Below are 22,042 nucleotides of genomic sequence, written 5' to 3' on the forward strand. Positions count from 1 at the left end.
AGGTGAAATATTTATACAAAAAATATAAATTAAAATTCATGAAGATATGAAAAGAAAAGGCAATCGAAACTACCCCATAAAACAAGTTAAATAAAAATTTAATAGGTTTGGCATTAAGCATTGTAAGTTTAGTAAGTTATTAAAACAAACAAGATTTAATTGGGGTGTTGAAAGAAACACTATGAATGTTACAAAGGAAGTGTGATAAAACTATTTACAAGTAAATATTAATACACACACACACACACACACACACACACACATCTATCTATCTATCTATATATATTATTTATTTTGTTAGATACATCCAAAGACATCGCAATTTCAAAAGAGAGGATGCGAGCATATCAAGTTTTTAAGACTTACATTTAATAAATATATTAATATTGGAGTGCTTCACCATGCATCCACTTAAGAACCAACTGACACTGATGATGAGATAGAATTGAAGAATCAACAAGTCACATTGAAAACAAATTGCAACAAGTGTAGAGCATAGAAAAACAAAAAAGAGAATAAATCACAATATGTTGGTTATGTGTAGACCCTCCATTTTGTCCTATTAGCACATGTCCTATTATATGTTTGCTTGGTACTTTACAACAATTCCCTTATAGCCCATTACTGCTCATGTAGCTTATCTTTTTTAAGTCACCTTGGAGACTTTGGTTGAAGGACTCATCTGACCCCATTGTGATTCTAGGAAGCTTTAATTGAGACTTAGGTTTTTTTCCTTCCATGTTAGGCCCATTTAGATACACTTGGCCCATTAGGCACCACCTTAGGCCCACTTAGGCACTTTTCTAGGATTAGTTTCACTTAGATTTTTTTTATTGTTTTTCTTTATTTATTTATTTTATTGATTGATTTTAGGGTTAAGTGAGTTTTTGATTTATTTTATCTTATTTCATTATTATTATTATTTGTATTTTGTTTATTTATTTTATTTTGTAGTTGCATGAAATGAATTTTTTTTATTTTTGGTGGTTTGAGTTTGACACTTCGATTATTATTATATGTTGCATTAGTTTAATTTCTTTTTTTTAATATGTCTAATATTTATTCATTTATGTATTATACCTTTTATCTATGTATTGATATTTTCTTATTTGCAGATTTAATGACTTCTTGAAATTTTAGCGAAAGGAATGTTGACTTTTAATGAAGGGAATTGTTTCGACTTAAGGGGATTCTTGCTTTCTTTATTACTTTTTTATTTTTATTTTGCATGAGAAAACCTGGGGAATGGGGAGCTAGAAAGCAACGTCCTTGACATATTTCTCAACAAGGAGCCAAACTTTTGTTAATTTATGTAGTGAGCGCAAGACTCGGTGATGTATCATGTTGGCGAACCAATGCCATTTATCTTTTCCTCGAAGATTTACCGGTTGTCGGAATAGCGTATTGCACACACCGACAGACTTCAGATTACGATCTTACTCTGCCGTTGAACCTTTTTCATCGAAGCATGCTCGAAATAGCACATAGCCATGATTAGTACGTAGCAAAGCAGATCAGGGTCTTCGCAAAGCCCTAGATCTCCAAGTACACAACCCTTTTTATCGGTCTCAATCACAAATCCTATCAAATTGGGCAATAGCGTCCAGGCTTACATCTTTTATCATGTCATCACCAAGACAAATTTACCTGAGTACCAAGGTCAAGAGAAGATTGTTATTCGATGTTACAATGAATTTGTTTGTTTACATGATCGTCTCTTTGAGAAGTACAAAGGCATTTTTGTTTCTCCTCGATCTTCCAAAGAAGAGTGTTGGAGAGAAGTTCATTTCAGTGCTGAATTTATTAAGATGAGGCATCAAGCATTAGATATATTTGTTAACAAGATAGCATCACATCATGAGCTTCAGCAAAGTGAGGACCTAAGAACCTTTTTGCAGGTAGATGAAGATACGATGGAGAGAGCAAGGCCCCTCGAGGAGATCATGAATATATTGACTTTCGTAGCCATTTTGAAAAAGCTAGAGCTATTGAATCGTATGATAGGATATTGAGTTCTTTTCCGATCATCTATGTGGGCTCTTTGACCAAGTTAAAGCAGTTTCTTTAAGTTATGGTTGAACCTGCTAGATCTTCTCTCAAGCAGAACTCAATGCCACTTCCCCTATGGAGATTTCTCTATTATTTAGAAGCAAAACGACAATCCTCCTATTAGAGATAGTTCAATCCTGACGGAAAGAGTATTAAAAATGACACTTCTCTTGACCATAGTGCAGTGGACATCTGAAGAGACTGCAACATGCACACACATGGAAGGCGGCCTCTCAAAAAAAGAAACACGATACGCATGATATGGCATGGAGAATATTTTTGGGAAGGTGACTTAGCATCACACATATGATTGTTGGCTCTCTCCGGGATGGTGAGTGGTCTTTCCATGTAGGTGGAGTCAATGGGAAGGAGTGCAGAGGACGCTTATGAGAAGGGATCACACTGGTTTTGGAATGGTAGATTTGGGGCATGAAAAGAGAAAATAAATGATGGATGAATGAGGATGGTTTTTTAGGAAGATACAGAGAAGGAAAAGGTTCTTTTGGAAAGGAAGTTTTCAACACGTTGAAGAAAAAAAATACTGAGCGTAGGGAAGAGAATGGGAATGTTTTGGGAATATAATAGAAGGTGATCAGATGTGGAGGGGGGTAGCATGACAGAGATTGATTGAGAGCATGATAGAGATGGAGTTGAGAGAGAAGAGAAAGGTACAGTCGCACCAGTGAGAGAGAAGAGAAATGTGCAGCTGCACCATTGAGAGGGAAGAGAGAGCTGTAGCTGCACCATTGAGAAAGGAAAGAAAGGTACAACCGTGCAGCCGCACCATTGGAGAGAAAAGAAATGTGCAACCGCACCATTGGAAAGAAAATGAGAGGTAGCTGGTTGGTGGTGAACAAGACGCTGGTTTTGGAGGAGATGAGGGTTCTAACTCAGTCGCACCATTAAAGCTTTGGGGAAAGCATGATTGCCTCTAATACCATGCACCATTCGGATTGCTTTGGAGCAAGCATCACTGGTTGATTTTTGATTCATCCTATCATCCACACGGTTTCTACTATGGGAAGCATACAACATACAGTCCACGCACCTATCCGACTGGGTAAGCTGATTCTTCTCTTATATTTTTCTTAATTAGTCAATATAATTAATACAATGTGTTAAAGATCCTATTTGAATTTACTATAGTACATTTGTAATTCATCATTAGATTTGAGTTATATTTATTTATTTATGTGTTATCTATTTATCCATTTGTTAATAAGATTGATTCTATAGGTTAAAGATTTAGTTTTAAAATCTGTTTTGGTTAGTTTTTAATTCAACTTTAGGTTTAAGTGCTTTTATAAAATTTTAGTTTGTTAAAATAATTTATCATATATGTTAAGGATTTGATTTTAGATTTTCCTTAATTAGTGTTTAATTCATTTTAAGCTTAGATTTCATTTTAGTAATGTAAGTTTATTTAGAAAATTGATTCCATGAATTCATATTTTGTTTTTTTAGTTAGCTTTCATTTAATTTGATTCATTTTAATTATTTTAGGTGTTTTTGTGTGTTTAATTGATCATGTGCTAGTTCTTGATTGTTATTCTCAATTGATATGTTTATTGAATACCTGTGGACCCTCACCCGATCCACCGGACCGACGCGACTCGCTTTTAAAAGAAAAGAAAGAAATGAAAAAGTTGAGTTTTCCGGTTTTGAAAAACCCGCCCCCGGTGAGGAACGGTGTTGTATGGAGTCGCCACTTACTTTTTATTTTTATTTTTAAATGGGGAAAATTAAGTAAGAACAAAAACCCCTAATGACCCCAGTATGGAAAAAACGGTCTACGCAAACTAGATTCTGGGTCCGGGGATCAGGTTACCCATTGGGAAGGTACCTTATGCGAGGTAGCACCTCTCTAGGCTCGGAACTCGGTCTCTACTAATGAATTGGGTATGTGGGAGCATATGGGTCAAAGATCAAATGAAACCTTAAGCCAAATAGATGTCATGAATCACACAATCCTAGTTGGTATTTGGCATGCATATGAATTCAACCAACCAAAATAATGAGTGCGTACCTGTGGTCCCTAGCCAAGCGCTGCATAAAAGGTCGATAAACACCTAACAAACATTCAAGATTAAGCACCATGCATGCATATGATTCAACAATCAAAAACAACGATGCGTACCTGTAGTCCCTAGCCATGTGCTACAGCAGAGGGTGAGTCAGCCACGCAACATGTATTCAGAATCAAACATCAAAGTTTGTGCCAAAAAGGAAGAAAGTTAGTTGAAATGAGGTAAGGGACTCCTCAATTGTCATACAAATCAAACTAGACTCATCTAGACCACACCATCCATAACTTCAAAATTGGCCCACACTAACTGAAATTAAACTCGGACTTAAACCTTCAAGATGGCTCACAAGTGCCCCATCGCAAATGGATACGGGCTCGAAAGATGCCAAAATCGAGGGCTACCCAAAGTCCTCTTGCAGAACAGGTTGAACCAGTTCTCAACTGGTAATAAAAATTCCCAAATTTTTTTAGAAGACTCCTAAATGAGTAAGGAATCAAAAAAAAGCAACGACACTCAATTCTGAGCCCGGACGAGTGAGAACCAAACAAAGAAAGATCAGGTATTCCTCATGACTGACAGAGTCAGCCAACCATAGTGCTGAACTAGTTGAACTAGTTCCCAACTGGTTTATTTGGTTGATAAAAAATCCCAGATTTGGCTTGAAAGTTCCTAAATGATTAAGAAAGAAAACAAAAGAAACGGTTCTCAATTCCGAGCCCGGATGAGTGAGAACCAGACAAAGAAAGGCAAGTGTTCCTCATGGCTGACAAAGGCAGCCAGTTATGGTACTGAACCAGTTGAACCGGTTCCCAACCGGTTCAGCTGGTTGATAAAAAATCCCAAATTCAGTTAGAAAGTTCCTAAGTGATTAAGGAAGCAAACAAAAGAAACGATTCACAATTCCGAGCTCGGATGAGTGAGAACCGGACAAAGAAAGGCAGGTGTTCCTCATGGCTGACAGAGGCAGCCAGCTATGGTGCTGAACCGGTGAATCGGTTTCCAACCGGTTGATAAAAAATCCCAAATTCAGTCAGAAAGTTCCTAAGTGATTAAGGAAGCAAAAAAAATAAACGGTTCTCAATTTCGAGCTTGGATGAGTGAGAACTGGACAAAGAAAGGCAGGTGTTCCTCATGGCTGACAGAGGTAGCCAGCTATGGTGCTGAACCGGTTGAACCGGTTCCCAACCGGTTCAGCCGGTTGATAAAAAATCCCAAATTCGGTCAAAAAGTTCCTAAGTGATTAAGGAAGCAAAAAAAAGAAACGGTTCTCAATTCCGAGCTCGGATGAGTGAGAACCAGACAAAGAAAGGCAGGTGTTCTTCATGGCTGACAGAGGCAGCCAGCTATGGTGCTGAACTGGTTGAACCGGTTTCCAACCGATTCAGCTGGTTGATAAAAAATCCCAAATTCGGTTAGAAAGTTCCTAAACCATTCATAACCAATCAACAACAATCATGTGTGGCCTTTATTATCCACACCCAAGCAATACAATCTTCATATCAAAGGGAAGAAAAGATGATGATGAAGGAGAAAAAGCATATGAAGACGAGGAAGATAAACTATAGGTAAAAAAAAATTCAGCATGCTTACCTCAGAATCTCCACCAAATATGATCCATGTATGCCGATGATGACTTCCAAAACTGAGATGTTGTCACTCTCCTTTTCAAAAAAACCACAGTGCTGAAGCTTTCCCCCAAGCTCTCAACTTAGAAGATGCTATTGACCTTTTGTTTTTCTCACCAGCAAAATTTCCCCTCTCTAAAATGTCCCCTCCCGTCCTTTGCTCTCCTATCCTCTCACCTTTTATACTTATACCCCTCTTAGCATTTGAGCCTCCTGGGTTCCTTCCCCTTCATCAGCATGGGAACCACACCCCTCATTACTTCTCTTAAACTTACGAGGCCAGCTCACTCATTTCAGTTTTCAGCTTGCTTCACCACCAAGAATCCATATGGATTCGTGGTGGGCTGAAAGGAACCCAAACCAAGGCCCAAAATGGACCCACAACATTGCCCAAAACTGATGTGGAGCTTACGGGCCTGAGCCATGTAGGATTTGGGCCCCAAAATTACTAGAATTAGTGTTTTACCTCAGCTGACTCAATGAACCGGCTGAACCGGCCGAGCCGGATGCCAACTGGTCGAACCGATGGCAATTTTTTTTGAAAATTTGACATAATGTTCCTAGAATATTAAGGAATCCATGAAAAAAAATGGTGCATGATTCCGAGTTCGGAAGAGGGAGATATGATCAAAACAATTACCAAAAAGTAGTGTTCTACACCGGCTGACTCGATGAACCGGCTGCCAACCAGCCGACCGGTTGCAAAAAATTTTGAAAATTTTACAGAATGTTCCTGGGAGAATAAGGAATCCATAAAAATAAACGGTTCTTGATTCCGAGTTTGGATGAGGGAAATACGATCAAAACAAGCCCGAGTGCTCCGAATCTCAACATGCCCCTATAAACTCCAACTAAGCTAAAACATCGGGATGACCCCACTTCCTTCCTATAGCGTGATGTGAACGACTAGGAAAATGGCCATGGTGACCCTCCAAAATGAACCACATATGTACCACAATGGACCACAGACAAACCCACACGAGGCTCGGACACCGACTAAGCCCAAAAGGGGCCCTACTGGTGCCATATGCGAACGATGGGTGGATGTGACACCCGAAGGATAAATGCCAGTGTCGAGGGACAAAATTGAGGGTCTACAATACCAATCATTAATTCTTGGTGGATATCTCATTAGCTTATTTGATCTAAGTTTGAATAGTTTATTGCTTTGGTAGTCTCTTGTAAAATTTACTTTTCAGAGGCCATAAAAAAATAGTGAAAATTGGTCTTCGTTCTCACCACTCTAGTTAGCTCGGTTGTCAAAAATTTTACTTTATGATTTTGTTTTGTTTTGTTTTGTTTTCTTCAAATTAATTTCTTTCACTTCAAGACAAAACATTTTTCTCAAAATATCCCTTTGAAAATCAATTTTTTTAAAAAAAAAAAATTATTTAGAGTCATTAGAATCAAAATCTCATTTTCTTAAATAATATGCAACCATGTTTTGATCGGTTTGCATCTTTCTTAGTTTTCAATAAAAACTACGGTTTTGAATGGAATACGAATCCAAGCTTGTGGTCCCAAACAAATGGGATAATTCTGGGCTAGATTTGTGTATATCAATTGGAGAATTGGTGGAACCCCTACATAAGAAAAATTTTCGAAACTCATCTTTGTTGTCACCTTTGCTATTGTTGAAATCATATCTATCTATTTTTTAGGAATTATATACAAGATGTATGTGATAATTGATGATTTTGTATACTTTGATAATTTTTTCTATGCTAATTAGATAAGAAGCATGTTAGGATTTCTGTATTTTATTATTTATTATCTAACCCCTCATGTCTTGCGGAAGCATGTTACAAGTTATCTATGCTTTCCAGGTATACCCCCTATCACCTACTTTCTAAATTCTGTGAACATGCTTGTCATTGTGAACCACGCCTATGTTTGATAGTGCTTGGGTGTCTTGATATATTGTTTCATTGTTCGATTATTTATGATAAAACATATGCTGGATGATATCCTATTTGAACTAACTTTGATGTATTGCGATAGCGCTTAAGAAGCAATCCAGGTACGCACCCTAAATCTTCTTTATGATTTGTGATTGATTCTCTTGTTTAGTATGCTATTTTTTTTAAATCACCTTAATCTACCTAGGTACCCTCAATCAACCAATTAATTGCCCCAATTCCCTCAACTTAGTCAGTAGAGGCCTTTGTAGGGCTTAGAGGGGTGCTACCTTTTAGAGGTACCTTCCCAATAGGTAACCTGATATCTGGACTAAGACTTAGGTTTTTCAAAGATACGCTTTTTCAAAAACTATGGAGTCACTTCTTTAGAGTTTTCTTTTTTGTTTTATTTTCCCTTTTAAAATAAAATCAAATAAGTGGCGATTCCAATTTTTTCAAAACTAATTTTTTACCAATAAAAACAAGTCTTGCCAATTGAGTGGGAACGCATGTGAAAAATGCGGGTCCACATTATGTCCTTCAAGGATGAGCTAAGGCAACAAAGGTAAAAATAGAAGCCTCTTTAAACAACCAAAAACTTATAAAAAAAAACATTCAATTATAGACATTCATTAGTTAGAAACATAATTAAACATTATTTTTGTGTTGAAAATACTTTGCAAATGTTTTAAAGTGTTTTTTTTATTAAAACAAAATAAAGTGGCGAGCCATGCTGTTGAAGGGCCGGCGGCTCTATTGACAAACACTTCTATCGAGAAATCTATACATGTACACACAGCACACACTCATACTCATACGAAAGAAAAGAAGAATTAATATTATTCTCATCTTACCAGTTTCTTAATATAATTATCAGATTCAATGCAACGACGGCATTTGATCAAACACTTGGAGGGCAACACTCCACGTCGAAGCCGCCGGCAGGCTGTTGGCTATTTGGCGTGATTTTCGGCTTCTAGGTTCAAATCAAGACATGGACAAAAAGGCAGAAGAGCAGCAGCATACGCCAATAACAAGAAACGCGGTCTGCTTAGCCTGCAAATTTATATGAGATGGATTAAGACCGGTTCCCATCTCTTCTTCCCAAACTATTTTTGCAACAGATCTTGCCACCCTGCACCAAATACTCACTTATTAATATGATATTGCTCTTTCATCCAAATTCAATTAGTCAAATTTGTGGGAGGAAGGCATGCTTGTTTGATTAGTTACAAAAACCAATCTTTTATTTATACTTAGCCAAATAATTTTTCATTAAAAATTAAAGAAAAAAATCATATGATTTAATAAATAAAAATCATATGAAAAAGTCTAGCCTATATTTTATGAATGGTAGTAAAACTCATATGACTCATATTTACTTTCCATATATCATCCACATATTAATTTTTGAAACTAGGTTTCCGTCTATTTTTAAAATTTGATGAAAATAATTTTTACTTATTCTTTAAAAAATATTCCTCATTTTTCTTTGTTTTTAAAAATTAGAAATAAAAAACAACTACCAAATAAAATACTAAAATTTTGAAAACAAATTTCTATTTCTATAAAGACTGAAAACCGATTTTTAACTTCTTTTAGGCAGTGCACATGGTCAAATGATTTTACTTTCGTTATTTTTTAATCAAGGAATTGAAATTACATTAAGCAGGCCAACAACTCCCACACCCCACCAACCCTTTGACCGCACACCACATTTGTCTTGGGTTTTGACCAGTAAGAAACATCCGGGCTCCATCCCTATATCCACACGTGGATTCCACGTCACGTTGCAGCATCTGAGCCTTTGGCGTGGACAGATTAAGGGTCTGGATTGGGTTTCAACAAGCCACATGAAGCCAGTTCGCCATCCAGCCCACCTACCAGCGACCCTGTGGGATTTCAAAGACTGCAGGGCTGAAAAGTTCTATATAAGTAGAAGCTTCATTCACCATACACAAAGTAAGTTCAGAGCACTACTGTCTAGTTCCTCTCTCTCTCTCTCTCTCTCTTTTCTACTCGGTTGCCAAGAAAAAAACCAGCTTTTTGAAGTTGTTTCTTTGTTGGGATTCTAAGATATGGATGCAACGAACTGCCATGGAAGCAACAAGGTGGAGAGTTTCTGCGTGAGTGATCCGCTGAACTGGGGAATGGCTGCGGAGACGTTGAAGGGAAGCCATTTGGATGAAGTGAAGCGCATGGTGGCGGAGTACCGGAAGCCGGTTGTTCGGCTCGGTGGTGAGACGCTTACCATATCGCAGGTGGCGGCTATCGCCGGGCGGGAGGGGGATGTGGGTGTGGAGTTGTCGGAGACGGCGAGAGCGGGCGTGAACGCGAGCAGTGAGTGGGTGATGGAGAGCATGAGCAAAGGCACCGACAGCTATGGTGTCACCACTGGGTTTGGTGCCACTTCACATAGGAGAACCAAACAAGGTGGTGCCCTTCAGAAGGAGCTCATCAGGTAAAATTACTTTACAGTGGTTTTAGAAAATACTTCATAAAAGCACTTTTGGAAAAATATTAGCAGTTTGAATCACTTTTCAAAAGTGAAAAAATTACTTTTAATATTTCGCAAAGGAATACTTGATAGCCGATGTTAAAAAAAAAAAAAAAAACTTAAAAGCGCTTTTAAAAAACTTCATGGCCACCAGTCAACTTTGACGTGTTAACTTATTCATATCTCTTAATGAATCTAGTCCTTTTTGGTTACTTTCTATTATCTAAAACAGTTGTTTTGATTTGAAAACTTGAATTGGTTGGTGATGTGCTGGGTTGTTGATGATTGATACAGGTTCTTGAATGCTGGGATATTTGGGAACGGAAGAGAGTCATGCCACACACTGCCTCACTCAGCAACAAGAGCCGCCATGCTCGTGAGGATCAACACCCTCCTCCAAGGCTACTCCGGCATCAGATTTGAGATTCTGGAAGCAATCACCAAGCTCCTCAATCACAACATCACTCCATGCTTGCCTCTGCGTGGCACCGTCACTGCCTCCGGAGACCTGGTTCCTCTCTCCTACATCGCTGGTCTTCTCACCGGCAGGCCTAATTCCAAAGCTGTTGGACCTTCCGGTGAAGTTGTCAATGCCGAAGAGGCCTTTAAAATGGCTGGGATCGAGTCGGGATTTTTTGAGTTGCAGCCTAAGGAAGGCCTGGCTCTTGTTAATGGCACTGCAGTTGGCTCTGGCTTGGCCTCTATGGTGCTTTTTGAGACCAATGTGCTGGCAGTTTTGTCTGAAGTTTTATCGGCTATTTTTGCTGAAGTGATGCAGGGGAAGCCCGAATTCACTGACCACTTGACTCACAAATTGAAGCACCACCCTGGCCAAATCGAGGCTGCAGCCATTATGGAGCACATTCTAGATGGAAGCTCTTATGTGAAAGAAGCTAAGAAGCTACATGAGATGGATCCTCTGCAGAAGCCGAAGCAAGATCGATATGCTCTCAGGACTTCACCTCAATGGCTTGGCCCACAGATTGAAGTCATCCGAGCATCAACTAAATCCATCGAACGGGAGATCAACTCTGTGAATGATAACCCCTTGATCGATGTTTCCAGGAACAAGGCTCTACATGGTGGCAACTTCCAGGGGACCCCAATTGGAGTCTCCATGGACAACACCCGCTTGGCCATTGCAGCCATTGGGAAGCTTATGTTTGCCCAGTTCTCAGAGCTTGTCAATGACTTCTACAACAATGGACTGCCATCAAATCTCGCTGGAAGCCGAAACCCCAGTCTGGACTATGGTTTCAAGGGAGCAGAAATTGCCATGGCTTCCTACTGTTCAGAGCTCCAGTTCTTGGCCAATCCTGTCACCAACCATGTCGAAAGTGCTGAGCAACACAACCAAGATGTGAACTCCTTGGGCTTAATCTCCTCCCGGAAAACAGCTGAAGCGGTGGATATCTTGAAGCTCATGTCTACCACATACCTAGTGGCACTCTGCCAGGCCATTGATTTGAGGCATTTGGAGGAGAATTTGAAGAGCACGGTGAAGAAGACTGTCAGCCACGTAGCTAAGAAAACTCTAACCATTGGAGCCAATGGAGAACTCCACCCATCGAGATTCTGCGAGAAGGACTTGCTAAAAGTGGTGGATAGGGAACATGTATTTGCCTACATCGATGACCCCTGCAGCGCCACATATCCACTGATGCAGAAGGTAAGGCAAGTTCTGGTGGAACATGCGCTGAACAATGGCGAAAGTGAGAAGAATGGCAGCACCTCAATCTTCCAAAAAATAGGGGCATTCGAGGAGGAGTTGAAGGCCGTTTTGCCCAAAGAGGTTGAGAGCGCAAGAGATGGGGTGGAGAGTGGAAACCCATCAATTCCGAACCGAATCAAGGAGTGCAGGTCATACCCATTGTACAAGTTTGTGAGGGAGGAGCTGGGAACAGGGCTGCTGACTGGTGAAAAGGTGAGGTCACCAGGGGAGGATTTTGACAAGGTGTTTACTGCAATGTGTGAGGGGAAGATCATCGACCCTCTTCTGGATTGTCTCAGTGCTTGGAACGGTGCTCCTCTCCCAATCTGCTAGGGGATTTCACCCTTGCACATACTCTTTTACTTTTCACTTCCAACTTTCTTTCATCTCTGTTTGTAAAACTTGAGATTGTCTGCACGCTTTCAATTTTGTGATACAAAATTTTTTTGTATTAATTCTTGGCTATGCAAAATATTTGATACCAATTTGTTGGAGTAATAGGATTGTGGTAAAAATAACTACAATTTGAGCTCTGATACCAAATGTTGAAATGATAGGATTGTAGTAAAAATATCAACAATTCAATCTTGAGATTTTACAAATTATATATATATAATGCGCTCCTCTAATAAAATGATATCTTGTATCTATGTGCTTGTAATGATAATGAAAAACTGAATTTTTTTATATGTAATTGATAATGGTTTGCCCATGCATTAACCTTCCTAGGTGAGTTTCCTGGATGTGTCTCTCTTAGAGTCAATCTCTTTGCTAGCTAGACTCTCCAATTTATTGGTTTTGATTAATAGGTTGTCATTATCGACTAGCCTAAGATTCTCTAAATGTTATTTGAATGATTTTATCATGAGGTGGACTCATTCCATAGCCTGTCTTCTCTTGTAATAGTTTTTACATCGTAAATCAACAGTCAAGTACAATTGTTTAGTTCACATGCAGTCATTGGAATTTGTAATGTTTCCAAGGTGGATGGTAGCAAAGATTTAGGTTGAGCTCTCTACATACTAGAATGGTTAGAAATCACCATTATGGTTTTAAAAACAGTTCTACTTTTTTAGTGGAATGCACATCTAAGGACCTTTTGGTTAAAGGTAGGGATGAAAATGTCGAGATATATCGACAAAATATCACCGATATATCGGTGTATTGATGGTTACCGACCCGATACATGCAGGAGAAATATCGACCATTTAATTCTCTCCCTAAATCTCTTAAAATGACCCAAAATTCCTATACGAGAAGGTAGAGTGGCCTAGCCCAAACCACTCCAGCCCAGCCCACGCCCCCAGCCACCACAGCTCGACAACCCAAAGTGAGCTGCATGCCTGCCCACCACTCACCACTCCAATACTTAAATAAAGTTTTTTGGTGTAATCAATTGTCAATGTGGGATTGTAATTGCACCCCTGATCACCCGCTCATATTTCCTCACCAACATCAGTCGACCAACCATGCTTCATTTGACAAAATGTTCACATTTTATGTATATATGTAGATATGTACATTATTAGCATTAAATATATTAACCATTACTACAAGAAAAAGGTCGTCATTGACAGTTTTTCATCGTCAAGATAAGGTATATCTATTAAGGTAGATCAGTATTCACAAATGTTATCTATGCCAGTGTCAAGAAGTGATAAAAGCTACCTTAACATATGCATGAAATAAGGTAGGCCTTATTTCTATCAATGTAGGAATCTTATTAATATGACATATGTTAATGTTTCTTCCATGTCAGTCAAGGTTAGGTTAAACATATGTGAAGGTTGACTCATTATTTTGTTAAGATTATATTCAATATTTGTTAACCTTAAGTATGATATATGTCAATGTTGTTGTTGTATATGCTTTTAAATTTAATTTACACATATGTCAAGGATTTTGTTTTTTAAATTTTTTTTTTTTTTGAAAGTTGAAATTTTAATATGTTAAGGTTCCTTTATTCTTATGTCAAGGACTACAATGTCTTTTATGTCAAGATTTCTTTATTCATATAAAGGAATTTGTTTTATTTCATATCAAGGTTGCATATGGAACATGACAACAACCTAACCTGTTGCCCAAATGATCTACATAAAAATTGAACCCGTTGTGTATATATATATACGGATAAACTGCATGAATGTATAAAATATATTTTAAAAAAATATATGAACATGTAGGCAAATATATTGACAAAAAAAAAAAAAAAACTTAATATCCTTGCATAATCTTGTATTATCATCACATACATCCAAAAAAAGGCAAATATGTACCCAAAAATCCGGTAGTTATACATGATAAATATAATGTATGCATGATCTTGTGCCTTCAAAAGTGTTGTAATTGTTGCAAATGCCACCTAACCTTCTACAAGTAGGAAAAAAAAAACATCAGTATATGTTTATATTTGAAAGATTAATAAAATGATATAAATATGTATCCAAATGTATTCCCAAACAACCTAGCAACTATATATAATCTTGTTATCTTGTCAAATATATATGAAGAAAGGATAGATATTTACCCAAAAATAACCAAATATTAAGTATCTGTACATGATAACAAAAATTTATGCATGATCTTCTCCTCTAAAAACTGCAACTACTGCAAATGTCACCTAACTGCAGACAAGAAAGAAAAAAGTAACATTATTTTATGTTTGTGTTTGAAAGTTCATTAAAAATATATAAATATGCATCCTAAATATATCGAAATGTATCCACAAACAACCTAACAAGTATACATGATCTTATACTATTATCATATATATATATATATATATATATATATATATATATATATATATATATATATATGAGATAGTTACTAAAAAAGAACCAAAAATTAAATAATTATGCATGATAACAAGAACTTATACATGATCGTGTACTCTAAAAATTTCAAGTGCTACAAATGTCTCCCAACCTCTTGCAAGTAAAAATAAAAAAAAAACAACATTACTTTATATTTATGTTTCAAAATTAAAAAAGAAGAAGATATAAGCATGTACCCAAATATATCCAAATGTATTCACAAACAACCACGCAACTATACATGATCTTGTACTCTTATCAAATATATATATATAAAATGACATATATTTACCAAAAAATCTAATAGCTATACATGATGACAAAAACTTATGCATGATCTTGTACTCTAAAAATTGTAAATGTTGCTAATATCACCCAACCTCTTGCAAATAAGAAAAAAACAATATTAGTTTATGTTATATTTAAAAGTACTAATTAAAAAGATATAAACATGTACCAAAATATATATTTTTTTTTAAAATCTAGCAATGAACTTTTAGGGAAAAAATATAGATAAGATATGTACCTAAAAATATCTAATAAAAGAAAAAACTAATTGCAACTTTTCATACATGATAGCAAGAACCTATGCTGATGTTGTATTCTCAAAATTCCAACTACTACAAATGTTATACAACTTCTTGAAAGTAGATAAAAAAACTACATTACTTTAAGACTATATTTAAAATTTTACTAAAATGATATTAACATGTACGGAAATTTATGCAAAAATAATCCAACAAACATACATAATAAAAAAAACATTAATTGGTACTTTCATCAAATGTATCTTTTAAAAGATATAGGTATGTACCCAAAAGTATCCAAAACTTGAGCATCTATGCATGACAATAAGATCTTACGTCTAATCTTGAAATCTCAAAATTGCAACAACTGCAAATGTCACCCTATACCTTGCAAAGAGAAAAAATGCAACATTAATTAAAATTTATGTTTGAGATTTTATTAAAAAATTATAAAATTCACATACCCACTATACTTGGTCTAAGATAAGAGTCCTAAAAAATGAGACCCATTTAGATCTCACTTCATCTAACTCAGTTCGTGAATAAGTTTTTTTCCCTTCAAACTAAAATATATGAGAAGAGAAAATATGTTAACGTGAAACATTAAATATATGTATAAGTTCTCATGTACTTATGAAAATACATAGGTAAATAAACCTGAGATGTTAGAAGACTTCTATTTGCAATTATGTCTCGCATGTATTGCATGACAAAATATCCGCACATGACACCATCCAACTGTTTGGGCCCCTATGAGCAAAATTATATCAACAAAATTTCATGATCAAATATGACATCATATAAATTTGGTCAATTTTTTCATCCTTCACATTTAAATTTTTTAAAAACAATGAATGACATAATGTTAGTTTCAAATAAAATTTGCACCTAAATTAAGTCAATACATGTCTAGCATAATACCCTAAGCTCCCATTTTTACAACTTTGAGGGTTAAATTGAGTAAAATATAAGAATGTCAAATAACACGTATATGTGAAATATGGAAAAAAAAAAAGGAATAGATATATTTATTAAGAATAGTGATTAACTTAAAAAAAAGAGAATAGTTAACTTTTGTTTGTGTGAAAATATCCCTTAGAAAATATCATGACTTTTAAGACTTCATTAAGGTAAATCAATCAAGCTTCAAGAGCAATTATCGATAATATATTTGGAAATATGTAGTATTAGCATCCTTTTACATCTCATAGATTGACATTATAGAAGAGAAATGCAATTAGTAATTATCAGGAATAAATGTTTTACATATGAACAATTTGATTGAAGATGGATAAAAGAGTAAAGAGTTTAGATTAAAGAGAGAGAGAGAGAGACGTTGTGCCTTACAAGAAATGTCTAAACTAAATATAGGATGTATGTAAGACATACTAAGGCCAAAAGAAAGATATAAAGAACAACTCACACCTAAGTAACATGATCAAAGCTATCTAAATGAATCCTCATGGCTTCCTTACCCACACATACATCTAAATTGTTGTAAAGGATTGTCAATACTATGGGTTTGTTATTTTTTAGTACTACTTCATTACTAGTGGAATAATGGACAAATGAGTACATTGTATTCATAGCAATTTAAATTATATTTTCATAAGGTGGTGAAACAAACAAATATGGTATCCTTCTCAACTCAACTTAGGAATAGGAAATAATAACAAAAACAATTATAAGCTAAGAAAATTCATATGTATGGGTATATATCCATGTGAAAGGAAGCCATATAGAATCTTCATATTTCAAAAATCAAGTAAACTTTAATTCAAGAAAGCAACTTAAATGTAGGTAAGTCTTCAAAAAGTTTAGAAGAAGGAAAAAATGTAACCTCAATAACTATCCACTTGAGCTATTTTTTAGATCCTTTCTTCTTTTGAGATACAAAAATTCGAAACCCCCTACAAAAAATAAGATTACATTAGTGTTTATTTTGAGACATGAAAATTAAAATTATGGTAGACTTACATGTTCACAATATCTTTTATATCTTAGTATGACTGTTGTAATAGCAAGTCTAAATAGTAGACTGTTTGTGATTTGAGGTCAATTACAGCCAAAACCCAATGAAACCTACAATATATTAACATATAATTTAGATAAATAGCATTTATAAGGCTAAGAAATTAAAAACAATTATAATTAACAACTTACCTTGGGTTATACGGAAGAAAAATCAGATCTGCCAATTTAGAGTCAATTAGGCGATTAGCAATGATTCTTGCTCTTTTTTCAATTTGTGGGGCTATTGTTCCAGCCTTGGACACTAGTCCTAGATGAACAAATATAATTTTTTCATGTAGTGTATCATTCAGATGTTCATGCAGCCACCTAATGAAATATCACCTAGTTTAGAATTATTTAAAAAAAAAAAAAACGGCTTCTACTTATTTATATCATGAATGTAACATAAAGATTTAAAACAAAATCTCACCAAATATAGAAACATATACAATTCATAGTCAACTCTTTTTGCATAAATTACATCCTTCAGTTCAGTTGTCAAAAGGAAGGTTTGAAATTTCATCCCAAAAACATTGATTGGAAAGTCAACTTTGGGTGTCGGTTGACCCTCCAACATTGCTAAAATTGTTTTAGAAAACAATTGTATATCTCTTGGATTCTCATATTTGATTTTCTTTGGGGATGCTTGTATCTTCTTCATTTTATTCTTCCTCTTGCCAAGATCCTAAACACATAAATAGATGCATGACATTAAAATGAAAAATAAATAAACCAAGAGTGTAAGAAAATATAACTCAACTTTGAAAGTTTGGGTATAATGTTATTCACCTCATCATTTTCATCATTTATCACAAATGTAACAGGCCACAAAACCTCATATCCAACACCCTCCCTTATTGTACTAATGTTTTCAGAAAGTGGGAATGGAAGAAGTGCATTAGGTTGAAGAGGGTAAAGGATGACCACTAATATGTCAGTTCCATCAATGGAAATCTTTGAATCTCACAAATAAGTTCCATATGTAACAATGTTCTCTTCAGTTTCAAGAGCTAATTTGCATTTATAAACCTGTAAAAACATATTTTCTAATCCTTAGTCTTTCATTATAGTTATTTTATATATTGTTTTTATAAATTTAACTTAGGTAAAGCCATATATACCTAAGTTAGTGGTCCCTTTTGCTGATAGGTTCTCCTCATGAGCACTATAATGAGTCTTCCCTCGTATTTCTTCACGTTCCAACAATTGTTTCCTTATGTTTGTGTTGTTCACTTCAGAGTGGGGTGTTAGGGTTTTTTTTTTTTTTTTTTTTTTTTTTCAGCTTTCAAAGAAATGATCTCCTCTTCCAAGCTCTTTACTTTCTCCCTTAACATCCTTTGACATTCCTCTTCTTCAAGAGTTTTTGTGGGTTTTGGTGTGTTGAAGAATTGTTTTGGCTTTTTTTCCCCACTTTTTCCTCTAACCCGTCTAGGATGCTCGGATGTACCCAATGCTAAAGTGAGGATATCCTTTTGGCCAACACATGTGATATTCCCTTCCTCAACAGCCTTTGCTAACTCATCCTCCAAAAAAAATATAAGATGCTTCAAGAGTCATATTAAATAAATAAAAAAAACAAATGAAATTGACTAAAACTAAGTATAGGTTTGACAACTTACAATCTTTTCCGCTATAGGCCTCGTAACATCATCATATTCACATTTTTTCAATCTTTCTAACTTCCACAAGACCCATCTATCAATAGGTTTCCTTGAACCTGTCTTTTGCATCTATCAAAAAACAAAAAAGTGAAGTAATTAAACTTTACAAAAGTAAATGTCCAACAAAATAAAATACACTAATTCAACTTACCAATTCTTCTTGAAGTCCTGCATATCATTTCCTACTCACTTGATGAATATAAACATATTTTGCCCTCATTTCTTTTTCTTTTTTTGATTTAACTTGAAACTCTGTTGACAACCTATTAGCCACTAACTTTCTCCAGTCTTCAATTGGAATGTAATTATATTCAATTGGTGGCTGCAAAAGGTACTCGGGCTTATCTTTATAAGGCAGGATATACTCTTTTGTCAATGTGTGCCTAAATGACCTAAAACTAGTCCCAGTTGATGATATGACGTTGTATTTGCTATTCTCATCAACCAAGAATGCACCCTAAAATATGAGATCTTGATTATTTAATAAGCATGTAAGGTCTACACAAAATATAGGAAAATAATTTCAGTACATTACTATATACCTTATAAGAAGATCTTGATTATTTAATAATCATGTAAGGTCTACACAAAATATAGGAAAATAATTTCAATTAATTACTATATACCTTAATGCAATCCCATAATTTCTCCTTTAATTCTACAAGCACTACTCTCCAATCAGTATGATATATTGGCACCATGGTTCGTGCTAGCACCCCCAAGTATGATACAAGTTGTACATATCCCTCACCCACTCCCTCACCATCATCATTATATTGAATGTCAATTTTCACTCCTTCACTTCTCTTTTTAGCAATTTTAGGTTTTATAGTTGGGCCTCTGAACCTTTTTGGTGAAGTAATCTTCTGTTTTCCTTCCTTTCCATCCATCTACATGACAATCAAAAGAATATGATCAATCTCATAATACATACATACATACATACATACATACATACATACATACATACATACATACATATATATATATTACATTCAAAAGTAAAGCATGATATTTTAATAGTTACCTGCTCTTTATCTCTTCTTGGTTGAGACATCCATAAAGATGTTGCACTTTTTGCCCAAGTTCCCAAATAATTAAGAATTATGCACTAATAAACAACACTTGAAAATGTATCTCAACTAAATCTAAAGAAATTAGTTACAAAATAATTTCATAAGTAGTAATAAATCATTGTTGTACAAACTTTGCAATACATGAAAATTAATCTTAAATCTCAATATATATAAATATGATACTAACTACATTTATTTAGAATAACTTAGCAAGAATATAATAGTAAAAAATATATTTGAAAAGAATAAAATAAAAACATAACATTGTTGAGCATCACATTGTATATTAACAATAACTCAAAAATCACATAATACACTTAGTAGTCACAAAGCATAACCCAAAAAAAAAAAAAAAAAACAAAAAAAAAAAATTAAGCTTAATGTTCAATCCAAATCCCCTCACAATCAGTACGCATACAAATTTCATCATAATTTTCAACTTCATCAAAAGACTTAATATTAGGCATCCCATTCACAAATGGGTGATGCTCCATGTCATTATCGGCTATGTTGCCATCACCTTCTATGTCAAACAACTCCATTTTTGGCCTTGATAATACAATAGACCATCTTGGATCAACTTGATCTTCTACATAAAATACTTGTTGGGCTTGTGTTGCCAAAATGAAAGGATCTGATTTATGTCCTATCTTGCTCAAATCAACTAATGTAAAACCAAACTCATCAACTTTGACACCATTCTTACTATCAACCCAATCACACTTAAAAACACAAATGTTAAACATGTTATAATCAAGGTCCCATATCTATATGACAATCCCATAAAAATACATGTCACCAAGCACATGATTCTTATCTTTGGAACTTGCAATTTACATGGTCGATGCCACAATACTGACACTACTATTTTGGTTGACTCGTGCCTCATCACGCTCCTTGATATGGTAACGACAACCATTAATGATATATTCAGGGTAAGTAAGAACTTATTGTCTTGGTCCTTGCGCAAGCCACTTAAGTTCATTTTCAATAAGTTCTTTCTTACTTATGTCATCTGAAACCTATAAGGTTCATTAATGATATGTAAGTTAATGTAATTTAAAATTTTGAAAGCATTAAATTTTAAGAGGAGTATGAATATTGAGTTTCATACATTTTTTCTAAGCCAATAACTAAATGTGCGCACATGTTCATCCTCTAGCCACTTTACTCTCTTTGATTGATGAGGATATTTTGTCTTCAAATATTTCATATGTTCACTATCAAGGAAAAATAGGCATGTCATGGTTTGTATAAACATTAGCTACAGTTTCAAACTCATATATTCACATATATGACACTTACTCAATAAAAGGTTGTACAATGGTTGTATTTTGTAGAACATAATGATGTGCTTGCTCCACCAATTTATAATCATGAATATTTATTGCACGACCGGCCACCAAGTAATGGTTTCCCACATTTCCATTCATCTTTCATACTAGAAGGAATCCCAATTGCATCCATGCTTGATAAATACTTTGTGCAAAACTCTAAGGCTTCTTCAGCGATATAGCACTCAGCAAGGCACCCTTCTGGATGATTATGATTTCGAACATAACCCTTGAGGACTTTCATGTACCTTTCAAATGGGTACATCCATCTCATATACACTGGTCCACATAATCTAAGCTCTCTTACCAAATGCACTGTTAAATGAAGCATGATGTCAAAGATGGAAGGTGGAAAATACTTCTCTAGCAAGCACAAAGTCACCACTATGTCCTGTTGTAGATCATTCAATCTTGACACGTCCACCACCTTTGCACAAAGTGCATTAAAGAAAAAACACAATCTTGTAATGGCATATATGACATGCTTAGGCAACACAGATCTTAATGCTATTGGTAGTAGTTGTTGCATAAGTGCATGATAATCATGGGACTTAAGACCATTAAGCTTTAGCTCTTCCAAGGACACAAGGTTTCTAAAGTTTGAACAATAACCTTCAGGAACCTTCAAATTAGCTAAAGTTTGCAATACTATTTTTTTCTTCTTTCTACTTAGAGTATAGCATGTAGGGGGAAGATAAGTTCACTTCAACCCAAACATTGGTGCTAAGCCAGGCCTTAAGCCCATTTCGAGAAGATCAAGTCGAGACTTAACTCCATCCTTTGTTTTACCTGAAATGTTAAGCACAGT

The 22,042-nt window shown here is 35.3% G+C and overlaps 1 protein-coding gene and 2 long non-coding RNA genes across 4 annotated transcripts; 1 reads left to right on the forward strand and 2 right to left on the reverse strand.

The window, feature by feature from the left end:
* The first annotated feature begins 9,570 nt into the window (after positions 1-9,570).
* On the forward strand, positions 9,571-12,219 carry LOC100245997 (phenylalanine ammonia-lyase). The gene is made up of 2 exons (NM_001397918.1): positions 9,571-10,060; positions 10,391-12,219. Exons 1-2 carry the CDS (start codon positions 9,678-9,680, stop codon positions 12,138-12,140), a joined length of 2,133 nt encoding a protein of 710 aa, NP_001384847.1. The 5' UTR covers positions 9,571-9,677; the 3' UTR covers positions 12,141-12,219.
* A 1,816-nt stretch (positions 12,220-14,035) lies between these two features.
* On the reverse strand, positions 14,036-17,482 carry LOC104881973 (uncharacterized). 2 transcript variants are annotated; one of them, XR_002032128.2, is made up of 6 exons: positions 17,314-17,482; positions 17,128-17,232; positions 16,991-17,060; positions 15,438-15,531; positions 14,335-14,431; positions 14,036-14,177 (listed from the first exon to the last, which is right to left on the reverse strand). It is a non-coding gene; the product is annotated as an uncharacterized LOC104881973 (long non-coding RNA). The 2 variants fall into 2 exon arrangements; XR_787833.3 differs by having other exon boundaries at positions 15,438-15,537.
* A 1,304-nt stretch (positions 17,483-18,786) lies between these two features.
* On the reverse strand, positions 18,787-21,379 carry LOC132252732 (uncharacterized). The gene is made up of 3 exons (XR_009464512.1): positions 19,852-21,379; positions 19,451-19,714; positions 18,787-18,893 (listed from the first exon to the last, which is right to left on the reverse strand). It is a non-coding gene; the product is annotated as an uncharacterized LOC132252732 (long non-coding RNA).
* Positions 21,380-22,042: the final 663 nt, after the last annotated feature.

This window comes from Vitis vinifera, chromosome 16 (assembly GCF_030704535.1).
Source record: "Vitis vinifera cultivar Pinot Noir 40024 chromosome 16, ASM3070453v1".
Taxonomy (NCBI): Eukaryota; Viridiplantae; Streptophyta; class Magnoliopsida; order Vitales; family Vitaceae; genus Vitis; species Vitis vinifera.